The sequence below is a fragment of the Pseudophryne corroboree genome, chromosome 2, assembly GCF_028390025.1.
Source record: "Pseudophryne corroboree isolate aPseCor3 chromosome 2, aPseCor3.hap2, whole genome shotgun sequence".
Classification (NCBI taxonomy): Eukaryota; Metazoa; Chordata; class Amphibia; order Anura; family Myobatrachidae; genus Pseudophryne; species Pseudophryne corroboree.
Genome location: NC_086445.1, coordinates 656,407,144 through 656,419,823, shown reverse-complemented (window position 1 = coordinate 656,419,823; position 12,680 = coordinate 656,407,144). Strand labels below are relative to the sequence as shown.

General features: G+C 46.3%; 1 protein-coding gene across 2 annotated transcripts in view; it reads left to right on the top strand.

Annotated features, from left to right (window-relative positions):
• Positions 1–12,680, top strand: part of STRIP1 (striatin interacting protein 1) — a 454,294-nt gene that overhangs the window by 65,246 nt on the left and 376,368 nt on the right. The window contains exon 2 of one of the 2 annotated variants that reach the window (XM_063955026.1): positions 2,512–2,581. The exons of the other annotated variant lie outside the window; for it this stretch is intronic. Coding sequence (XP_063811096.1) covers positions 2,512–2,581 — 70 coding nt within the window. The remainder of the gene's footprint in view (positions 1–2,511; positions 2,582–12,680) is intronic. 2 annotated transcript variants of the gene reach the window in all.

Here is a 12,680-nt window from a genome sequence, read left to right as displayed (position 1 = left end):
CAGAGAGTGACATCTAGAGGCAGAAAGGAGATATGACACTGATCATGACACAAGGACCATTCGTCTCTTCAGACTTACTGCGGCTACGTTTGATGGCTTGGAAGTTGAGAGGGAGATTGTAGCCAGAAAAGGTCTCCCACCTAAGGTTGTTTCCACTGTGACGACTCAGCCGGCACATCGTGTTGCACAGTGGTAAAAGACATGCGGTTACTTTCCTAGCCCTGGTCCTACCCATGGACTCCACTAATTGCTGATATGTTATTAGTTATATGCTAGGCCGTATTGTGTTATTATATTGTACAGTTATATTTTGACTATGTAGTTTATTTGGTTATATTGTGTTCAATGTGTGTAGTTAATAGGAATAGTTCTCTACCAGAAGATTTTACAGACCAATAGCAGCTGGAATCTCTTGTCTGCTACAAAGGGGATAATTCTGGTGGTGACTGGACACTATCTGATATTTAGAGGAAGGCTAACTTAATGAGCATCTATTGTTCTCTAGTAGGCATGTATAGACATGTTACAGGTGTATATTTACAATAAAGGGCATTTGCCACTTTACTAAACTGTTCACCTGAGTGTTCAGAGAATCCGTATCCTCACATCCACTATGGTCCAGGTTTGTAAGGTGGTTATGTAAAAACATTACCACCGCATCTGTTTCTTGGTGTGAGGGTAGAAAATATCCTCCTGTGGAGTTTCAACTTGGCCGGTGTCTGCTCTTCCTGCATGCAGGCATGGATTTGGGCCTACGGTTAGGCTCTATCAAAGTTCAGATCTCGGCTCTTGCCATCTTCTTTCAGAAACAATTTGGCGGTCCTACCGGAAGTTAAGAATAAAGGGTGTTCTTTGCATTCAACCATCCTTGATCTCTCCTACTGCTCCGTGGGATCTCTCTCTGGTCTTGAATTTTCTCCAGTCAGACTGGTTTGAACCTTTACACAAGGTGGACTTGAAATATCTTACCTGGAAGACTGTCATGCTGCTGGCTCTGGCCTCTGCTAGATGTGTGTCAGAATTGGGGGCCCTATCTTGTAAGAGCCCATATTTGATATTTCATGAGAACAGAGCAGAACTCAGGACTCGCCTGCAGATTTTGCTGAAGGTGGTTTCGGCCTCTCACATTAATCAACCGATAGTGGTTCCAGTACTGTCTGATCCGTCGGTTGCTCCAAAGTCCTTGTACGTGATGAGGGCTTTAAGGATTTACGTCAAAAGGACGGCTTTTCATAGGAAGTCCGACTCGCTGTTTGTCCTTTATGACGCTACCAAAATTGGATGTCCTGCTTCTAGGCAGTCCATTGCTCGTTGGCTCAGGTTAACCATTCAACAAGCTTATTCTTTGGCAGCATTGCCGCTGCCGAGTTCTATTCAGGCCCACGCCACAAGGTCGGTGGGTTCTTCATGGGCGGCTGCCCGGGGCGTCTTGGCCTTACAGTTGTGCAGTGCAGCTACTTGGTCTGGGTCGAACACGTTCGTTAAGTACTATAGGTTCGACACCTTGGCCAGAGATGACCTTCAGTTTGGTCAGGCGGTTTTGTAGGGGTCTCTGCACTCTCCCACTCATTCCGGGAGCTTTGGGACTTCCCCATGGTACTAAAGTCTCCCCAGTATCCACTAGGACGTTAGAGAAAATAGGAATTTAATACCTACCGGTAATTCCTTTTCTCTTAGTCCGTAGTGGATACTGGGCGCCCGCTTCAGTGCTTTGTTTTCCTGCTTACTTGGTTGTAAGTGTTCTTGGTTGGGTCTGCTGTTGCTGTCCCAGTTCAATGTTTTGTTAACGTTGTTATCCTTGTATGGTTAGCATTGCTAACCTCTGTTCTGGTGTGCTCTGCTATTCTTCTTACTGTTGTGTGTTTGTTCGTTACCTCACCGCTTTACTGTTATTCCTTCTGTCATGGTATGTCTGTCTCCTCTAGTGTTCCTAGACTTAGGGTGTGTACACGCGGTGAGATATTTTCTTTCGATTTTGACTATATAGTCAAAATCGCAAGAAAAGTTAGTGCAGATCGCAAGGTGACCCGATTCGATACCAATGCGCGCTCCCGCCAGGTCGGCATCGCAAGAAAAGAAAAACTGTGCAGGCAAGTCAATCCTTGCTAGATCGGTGTATTATCTAGTTCATCTCACATGTCAATGACCTCTCACATAAGCCAAAATCGTAAGCACACATAGTCCATATCTCAAGAAAAGTTAGTCAAAATCGGTGGTGCTGGGTTCTGGGGAGTTCAAGCGAAATCGCAAGTGAAAATTGGGCATAGCAAGGATCTCACTGTGTGTACACACCCTTAATCTGCAGGAGGGACATAGAGGGGAGGAGCCAGCACACACGATTGATTTCTTAAAGTGCCCAGGCTCCAATGGACCCGATCTATACCCCATGGTACTAAATTCACCCCAGTATCGACTACGGACTATGAGAAAAGGTATTAAATTCCTGTTTTTTTCTTGTGGTATTTGATTGGTAACTTGTTCAAATGGTATTTATATACAATGTTATTACAGGGTTACTCGGAGTCCCCAGACCTGGAGTTTGTATATGCTGATTCAGACCGGTGGGCTGCTGAGCTGTCAGGTACTGTATGGCAAATAAATTATTTGCTGCTGTCATTAGGCGTGCATGTGCATTATGCTTGTACCTAGCCTAACCTAATGTGCAATTATATCAGGGAGATGTATCAAGCATACTAAAGAGTGCAGATGTTGTCCATAGCAGCCAAACAGCTTCTAGCTAGCATTTATCAACTATGTTCTATAAAATGATAGGTAGAAGCTAATTGGTTGCTGTGGGCAGCTTCTCCACTTGTCCACTACGCCACTGTAATCACCTAACTGGCTAATATTTTTAAAAACCGATCAGTAATTGTAATTTTTTTTTAAATAATTGAATTCGGTTAAGAACATCTATTTAAAACTTTAAGTATACAGATGTGGATAAATCCACAGGGAACCAGCGCTCAAACCCTATTTGTAGTGGTGAATGTACGGTTATAAAGTGAAACTAAAATCAATAATGAAAAAGCAGGTAATATACTTAAGGTTGTTTATTCTAAGATGCTGAGATACTTTCTTTCCCAACAGGTATAAATTCGGTTTAAAAGTCAATCAGTGATTGGGGCACGCTCCTGGTTTGAGCTTAAATTCTGAAGTGCAAGGTTCAATTGAAAGAACAAATGCTGTAATCTTTGTAAAGTCGAAAAAAAAAAAAAAAATGCCACAAAAAAATATTAATGATAATATGTACTAAAGTCCAAACGGTTTACAAGTCTATACAGACAGCGGCGTCCCGCTAATCTGTGCTCTGAAGTGAAGGATTCTCTTGTGAAGTGATGAACAGTTGACAGCGGTAGTGTATGCTTTGGTTAGAGTGGAGAATAAGGACCCTGGACTGGCGCTATTCCTCCTGCAGCACGTCCCACAGTAGAGCGCCCGAATCAGGCCCGCTCTGTGGGGCCGCTGACCTGGGGTGTGCGCCTGTCACAGAGGCGAAGTGGACCCGGCCGGAGCTCTCCGAGCGGCTGGCTGCGCCTCTCCTCCTCCTACAGGGACTTACCTTCTCCCTTCCCCTCCGCCTTCCACTCTCCGCTGTCTCGGGCTTCTTCCGTCGCCTGGCAACCGGTTGCTTCCGGAACTCAGGATCACGTGACCGGATGGTTTGCGGAAAGGATAAGCAGTACTGTCCTTCTTTGTAGTGAATATTCGTCCTCAGTCCAATGTAGTATAGATGGGTAGCTCCAACGCGTTTCGACCTGTTAGGGTCTTCCTCTGGGACTCCCAGAGGAAGACCCTAACAGGTCGAAACGCGTTGGAGCTACCCATCTATACTACATTGGACTGAGGACGAATATTCACTACAAAAAAGGACAGTACTGCTTATCCTTTCCGCAAACCATCCGGTCACGTGATCCTGAGTTCCGGAAGCAACCGGTTGCCAGGCGACGGAAGAAGCCCGAGACAGCGGAGAGTGGAAGGCGGAGGGGAAGGGAGAAGGTAAGTCCCTGTAGGAGGAGGAGAGGCGCAGCCAGCCGCTCGGAGAGCTCCGGCCGGGTCCACTTCGCCTCTGTGACAGGCGCACACCCCAGGTCAGCGGCCCCACAGAGCGGGCCTGATTCGGGCGCTCTACTGTGGGACGTGCTGCAGGAGGAATAGCGCCAGTCCAGGGTCCTTATTCTCCACTCTAACCAAAGCATACACTACCGCTGTCAACTGTTCATCACTTCACAAGAGAATCCTTCACTTCAGAGCACAGATTAGCGGGACGCCGCTGTCTGTATAGACTTGTAAACCGTTTGGACTTTAGTACATATTATCATTAATATTTTTTTGTGGCATTTTTTTTTTTTTTTCGACTTTACAAAGATTACAGCATTTGTTCTTTCAATTGAACCTTGCACTTCAGAATTTAAGCTCAAACCAGGAGCGTGCCCCAATCACTGATTGACTTTTAAACCGAATTTATACCTGTTGGGAAAGAAAGTATCTCAGCATCTTAGAATAAACAACCTTAAGTATATTACCTGCTTTTTCATTATTGATTTTAGTTTCACTTTATAACCGTACATTCACCACTACAAATAGGGTTTGAGCGCTGGTTCCCTGTGGATTTATCCACATCTGTATACTTACCATTTAAGGGGGGGTGGGACACCCCTCATTACCAGCAGCACACCCCGCCTCAGATTAACACCTCAGTGCGCAGAGAACCCATTTCTGTATATTTAAAACTTTATCCAACGCAGTTTTATAAAAAAATAAAGGTACATTTTTTTGGGGGGGAATCATCAGTTAAAATATTGATGGTCGAGATATTGGACCATCGATGATAAAACCATCACACTCCCTTTTCTGCCGGCTGCTCCTCCCAGGAACCGCCAGGTGTACACAGCAAGGTAAGGCCTTCTAATCTTTTTATCCGCTTGGTGGGAGGTGCCGCTGCCCTGTCCTGCCCGATCGGCAGCGCGGCAGGCACTTAGGGATGGAACTAGGAAGCAGAGGGGCCGGGAGTTCCCCATGAGAATGGTGTCTACTGGTAGATTATCTTCCAGCAGCCGCACAATGGGTGCTTCTGACTGGTTGCATCAGATGCATGTCAGGGAAAGGCCAGAGTGGTTAAAAGGCTTGACACATCCCCCCCAAATCACCCATAAAATAAGAATATAATGGAAATGTGGCAGTTTGCAGATAGTGGGGTATGAAGTAGTGAAAAGAGAGAAGTAGTGTGCCAGTGGAGAAGTTGTCCATGGCAACCAATCAGCTGCTACATATAATTTTATAGAATGCACTTGATAGGGTGGTCTTCTGTATACCGGCGGTCGGGCTCCCGGCGCTCAGTATACCGGCGCCGGGAGCCCGACCGCCGGCATACCGACACTTATTTTCCCTCGTGGGGGTCCACGACCCCCATAGAGGGAGAATAAAATAGTGTGGCGCACGTAGCGCGCCACCGTGCCCGTAGCGTGGCGAGCGCAGCGAGCCCGCAAGGGGCTCATTTGCGTTCGCCACACTGTCGGTCAGCCGGCGGTCGGGCTCCCGGCGCCGGTATGCTTGGCGCCGGGAACCCGACCGCCGGCCAGCCGTAGTGAACCCCACTTGATAAATGTTACTTCAAAGCTAATTGCTTGCCATGGGCAACTTCGCCACTGGCACACTTCTCCCCTTTTTTCACCCTCATACATCTCCCCCTATGATCTTTGAGAAAACTTACATGAATATATATTTCTCTATCGTCCTAAGTGGATGCTGGGGTTCCTGAAAGGACCATGGGGAATAGCGGCTCCGCAGGAGACAGGGCACAAAAAAGTAAAGCTTTTACCAGATCAGGTGGTGTGCACTGGCTCCTCCCCCTATGACCCTCCTCCAGACTCCAGTTAGATTTTGTGCCCGAACGAGAAGGGTGCAATCTAGGTGGCTCTCCTAAAGAGCTGCTTAGAGAAAGTTTAGCTTAGGTTTTTTACTTTACAGTGAGTCCTGCTGGCAACAGGATCACTGCAACGAGGGACTTAGGGGAGAAGTAGTGAACTCACCTGCGTGCAGAGTGGATTTGCTGCTTGGCTACTGGACACTAGCTCCAGAGGGACGATCACAGGTACAGCCTGGATGGTCACCGGAGCCGCGCCGCCGGCCCCCTTGCAGACGCTGAAGAGAGAAGAGGTCCAAAATCGGCGGCTGAAGACTCCTGAGTCTTCATAAAGGTAGCGCACAGCACTGCAGCTGTGCGCCATTTTCCTCTCAGCACACTTCACACAACAGTCACTGAGGGTGCAGAGCGCTGGGGGGGGCGCTCTGAGAGGCAAATAAAAACCTTATTAGAGGCAAAAAATACCTCACATATAGCCCACAGAGGCTATATGGAGATATTTAACCCCTGCCTAACTTCAAAAATAGCGGGAGACGAGCCCGCCGAAAAAGGGGCGGGGCCTATCTCCTCAGCACACAGCGCCATTTTCTCTCACAGAAAAGCTGGAGAGAAGGCTCCCAGGCTCTCCCCTGCACTGCACTACAGAAACAGGGTTAAAACAGAGAGGGGGGGCACTGATTTTGGCGATATTGTATATATATAAAAGATGCTATAAGGGAGAAACACTTATATAAGGTTGTCCCTATATAATTATAGCGTTTTTGGTGTGTGCTGGCAGACTCTCCCTCTGTCTCCCCAAAGGGCTAGTGGGTCCTGTCCTCTGTCAGAGCATTCCCGGTGTGTGTGCTGTGTGTCGGTACGTGTGTGTCGACATGTATGAGGACGATGTTGGTGAGGAGGCGGAGAAATTGCCTGTAATGGTGATGTCACTCTCTAGGGAGTCGACACCGGAATGGATGGCTTATTTAGAGAATTACGTGAGAATGTCAACACGCTGCAAGGTCGGTTGACGACATGAGACGGCCGACAATCTATTAGGACCGGTCCAGGCGTCTCAGAAACACCGTCAGGGGTTTTTAAAAAAACGCCCATTTACCTCAGTCGGTCGACACAGACACAGACACGGACACTGAATACAGTGTCGACGGTGAATAAACAAACGTATTTCTCATTAGGGCCACACGTTAAGGGCAATGAAGGAGGTGTTACGTGTTTCTGATACTACAAGTACCACAAGAAAGGGTATTATGTGGGAGTGAAAAAACTACCTGTAGTTTTTCCTGAATCAGATAAAATAAAATGAAGTGTGTGATTATGCGTAGGGTTACCCCGATAGCAAATATTGGCGTTATACCCTTTCCCGCCAGAAATTAGGGTACGTTGGGAAACACCCCTTAGGGTGATAAGGCGCTCACACGCTTATCAAGTGGCGTTACCGTCTCCAGATACGGCCGCCCTCAAGGAGCCAGCTGATAGGAAGCTGGAAAAATATCCTAAAAAGTATATACACACATACGGTGGTTATACTGCGACCAGCGATCGCCATCAGCCTGGAGATGCAGTGCTGGGTTGGCTTGGTCGGATTCCCTGACTGAAAATATTTTATTCATGTACAGCATTTAATAGGATGCATTCTATATATATGTATGTGAGATGCACAGAGGGATATTTGCTCTCTGGCATCAAGATAAGTGCGTTGTCCATATCTCCCAGAAGATGTCAGGGACACGACAGTGGTCAGGTGATACAGATCCCATACGGCAGATGGAAGTATTGCTGTATAAAGGGAAGGAGTTATTTGGGGGTCGGTCCATCGGACCTGGGGACCACAGCAACAGCTGGGAAATCCAACCTTTTTTACCCCAAGTTACATCTCAGCTAAAAAAGACACCGTCTTTTCAGCCTCAATCTTTCCTTTCCCATGAGGGCATGCAGGCAAAAGGCCAGTCATATCTGCCCAGACATAGAGGTAAGGGAAGTAGACTGCAGCAGGCAGCCCTTTCCCAGGAAAAGAAGCCCTCCACCGCGTCTGCCAAGTCCTCAGCATGACGCTGGGGCCGTGCAAGCGGACTCAAGGTGGGGGGGTAGTCTCAAGAGTCTCAGGGCGCAGTGGGATCACTCGCAAGTTGACCCCTAGATCGTACGAGTATTATCCCAGGGGTAAAGATTGGAGAGTCGAGACATCTTCTCCTCGCAGGTTCCTGAAGTCTGCTTTACCAACGGCTCCCTCCGACAGGGAGGCAGCATTGGAAACAATTCACAAGCTGTATATCCAGCAGGTGATAATCAAAGTACCCCTCCTACGACAAGGAAAAGGGTATTATTTTTCCACACTATATTGTGGTACTGAAGCCAGACGGCTTGGTGACACATAGTCTAAATCTAAAATGTTTTGAACACTTACATAAAAGGTTCAAATCGAGATAAAGTCACTCAGAGCAGTGATAGCGAACCGGAAAAAAGGGGACTATATGGTGTCCCTGGACATCAAGGATTACCTCCATGTCCAAATTTTGTCCTTCTCATCAAGGGTACCTCTGGTTCGTGGTACAGAACTGTCAATATCAGTTTCAGACGATGCCGTTTGAATTATCCACGGCACCCCGGGCCTTTTTACCAAGGTAATGGCCGAAAAGATGTTTCTTCAAAGAAAAAAGGCATCTAAATTATCCCTTACTTGCACGACCTAAAAAGGGCAAGTTCCAGAGAACAGTTGGAGGTCGGAAGAGCACTATCTAAAGTAGTTCTTCGACGGCACGACTGGATTCTAAATATTCCAAGAATCGCAGCTGTTTTCCGACGATACGTCTGCTGTTCCTAGGGATGATTCTGGACACGGTTCAGAAAAAGGTTTTTCTTCCCGAGGAAAAAGCCAAGGAGTTATCCGACCTGTCAGGAACCTCCTAAAACCAGGAAAGGTGTCTGTACATCAATGCACAAGAGTCCTGGGAAAAATGGTGGCTTTTTACGAAGCAATTCCATTCGGCAGATTCCATGCAAGAATTTTCCAAAGGGATCTGTTGGACAAATGGTCAGGGTCGCATCCTCAGATGCACCTGCGAATAACCCTGTCGCCAAGGACAAGGGTATATCTTCTGTGGTGGTTGCAAAAGGCTCATCTATTGGAGGGCCGCAGATTCGGCATACAGGATTTGATCCTGGTGACCACGGACGCCAGCCTGAGAGGTTGGGGAGCAGTCACACAAGGAAGAAACTTCCAGGGGGTATGGACGAACCTGGAAAAGTCTCTTCACATAAACATTCTGGTACTAAGAGCAATCTAAAATGCTCTAAGCCAGGCGGAACCACTCCTGCAAGGAAAACCGGTGTTGATTCAGTCGGACAACATCACGGCGGTCGCCCATGTAAACAGACAGGGCGGCACAAGAAGCAGGAGTGCAATGGCAGAAGCTACCAAGATTCTTCGCTGGGCGGAGAATCACGTAATAGCACTGTCAGCAGTGTTCTTCCCGGGCGTGGACAACTGGGAAGCAGACTTCCTCAGCAGACACGATATTCACCCGGGAGAGGGGGGTCTTCATCCAGAAGTCTTCCACATGCTAGTAAACTGTTGGGAAAGACCAATGGTAGACATGATGGCGTCTCGCCTCAACAAGAAACTGGACAAGTATTGCGCCAGGTCAAGAGATCCACAGGCAATAGCTGTGGACGCACTGGTAACACCTTGGGTGTACAAATCAGTATATGTGTTTCCTCCTCTGCCTCTCATACCAAAGGTATTGAAGATTATACGGTGAGGAGGAGTAAGAACAATACTAGTGGCTCCGGATTGGCCAAGAAGGACTTGGTACCCGGAACTTCAAGAGTTGGTCACGGACGACCCGTGCCCTCTACTTCTGAGAAGGGACCTGCTACAACAGGGTCCCTGTCTCTTTCAAGACTTACCGCGGCTGCGTTTGACGGCATGGCGGTTGAACGCCAGATCCTAAAAGGGAAAGGCATTCCAGAAGAAGTCATTCCTACCTTGATTAAGGCAAGGAAGGAAGTCACCGCGAAACATTATCACCGCATTTGGCGAAAATATGTCGCGTGGTGCGAGGATCGGAGTGTTCCGACGGAGGAATTTCAACTGGGTCGTTTCCTACATTTCCTACAATCAGGATTGTCTATGGGTCTCAAATTGAGATCTATTAAGGTTCAAATTTCGGCCCTGTCAATATTCTTCCAAAAAGAATTGGCCTCAGTTCCTGAGGTACAGACTTTTGTTAAAGGAGTACTGCATATACAGCCTCCTGTGGTGCCTCCGGTGGCACCGTGGGATCTAAATGTAGTTTTAGATTTCCTCAAATCCCATTGGTTTGAACCATTGAAAAAGGTGGATTTTAAATATCTCACATGGAAAGTGACTATGTTACTGGCCCTGGCTTCCGCCAGGAGAGTATCTGAATTGGCGGCTTTATCTTATAAAAGCCCTTATCTAATCTTCCATTCGGATAGGGCAGAACTGAGGACTCGTCCGCATTTTCTCCCTAAGGTGGTATCAGCGTTTCACCTGAACCAACCTATTGTGGTGCCTGCGGCCACTGGCGACTTGGAGGACTCCAAGTTGTTGGACGTTGTCAGAGCCTTAAAAATATACATTTCAAGGACGGCTGAAGTCAGAAAATCTGACTCGCTGTTGATACTATATGCACCCAACAAGTTGGGTGCCCCTGCTTCTAAGCAGACGATTGCTCGTTGGATTTGTAACACAATTCAACTTGCTCATTCTGTGGCAGGCCTGCCACAGCCTAAATCTGTTAAGGCCCATTCCACAAGGAAGGTGGGCTCATCTTGGGCGGCTGCCCGAGGGGTCTCGGCATTACAATTCTGCCGAGCAGCTACGTGGTCGGGGGAAAACACGTTTGTAAAATTCTACAAATTTGATACCCTGGCAAAAGAGGACTTGGAATTCTCTCATTCGGTGCTGCAGAGTCATCCGCACTCTCCCGCCCGTTTGGGAGCTTTGGTATAATCCCCATGGTCCTTTCAGGAACCCCAGCATCCACTTAGGACGATAGAGAAAATAAGAATTTACTTACCGATAATTCTATTTCTCGGAGTCCGTAGTGGATGCTGGGCGCCCATCCCAAGTGCGGATTATCTGCAATACTGTACATAGTTATTGTTAACAAATTCGGGTTATATTGTTAAGGAGCCATCTTTAAGAGGCTCTTTCTGTTATCATACTGTTAACTGGGTTTAGATCACAAGTTGTACGGTGTGATTGGTGTGGCTGGTATGAGTCTTACCCGGGATTCAAATTGCCTCCCTTATTGTGTACGCTCGTCCGGGCACAGTACCTAACTGGAGTCTGGAGGAGGGTCATAGGGGGAGGAGCCAGTGCACACCACCTGATCTGGTAAAAGCTTTACTTTTTTGTGCCCTGTCTCCTGCGGAGCCGCTATTCCCCATGGTCCTTTCAGGAACCCCAGCATCCACTACGGACTCCGAGAAATAGAATTATCGGTAAGTAAATTCTTATTATATATATATGATGAAGCAAAACTACATCATTGCAAAATAAGTATATATAATATATACAAACATGAAATTGTATTGCATATTAGCTTTTATTTATTCGTGTTAAGATGTAGCATATATTCAAATAATGTTTTTCCAACAGTTTTTCAATACCAAGGTATTTAGACTGTATTCAGGATGACTCTGTAACATAAAAAATGCAGACGCGAGTACTTCCACATTTTTAACATAGGCCCACTATTCAGAAAGGTTTCACAGAGAAAATAACGCAATTACCTGTTCATACACATCTTGCTGAATATCGCGCAATAGAGATGACTCTATTGATCTCTATTGTGGTTTAACATTTTATGCTATTCAGCATCAAAACGTTAAAATTCCTGATAAAAAATTACTTTCTCCTGCAGGGTCCACAGGTTATTCACAGGATAACATTGGGATACCATGGCGCGACAGCAGATTTGCACCAAACGGTCAAAGCTTTCGGCCTCCCAGCATGTAACGGGCCCGTCCATATATAAAAGTTTAAAGAAAGATAACCCAGCGCAAGCTGATAATATTTTGATATCTGCAGCCTCTAAAAGTGGGTATGCTCGTCCCACTATAAAACAAAAGAGAAGTAAAAAGTTTTTTTCCCCACGAATGGGAAAAAGGATTGAGGCGCTGATATGAAAATATGGTAAACAAACACACAATGTAACAATATATATGGTTAATAATTTATTTAAGCTATAAAAGTATTTATATATATATATATATATAGTACCGGCCGGTAGAGATAATCAGATTTGTGCAATCCTTAAAACAAGACAATTTAAAACAAGTGCATTCCTATATCTGAAAAGCTACACTCCAGAGTATCCTTTATGATAAACACGTATCAAGATACTTATAATACGTATAAGTGTCCAACTTCTTGATTGGAGTCACACTTCCCGTCCGCTGGTGGCAAATCCTTTACATGCGGACATATCTGGAAGTCCAGTGAATATGTTTAATCCAAAGTTGGTTTGTGTGATACTCAGAATGGGATATTAATTTGCTCAATGACTTGCACTATAAAGCAGTCTCGTAGTTGTTATAACCCAGGATGGGCACATCAGTGTTTTGTTTGGTGCGGTAGGAGCCGGACCATGGTCGGGGAAAAGGTGAAAGAGGGCTCCTTTTTTTAGCAGCAATAAGCTTTCTTATTTTATTTTTATAGTCTTACTGTTTTTCTTGAGTGATCTTTCTAAAAAGCGTCTTATCCGTACCTTAGAAAGAGTCGCTCCAACAACTCCCCGCCGTGTTGCGACAACGCTTACCCACGAGTATAGTGCTGTTTCGGAGGTGC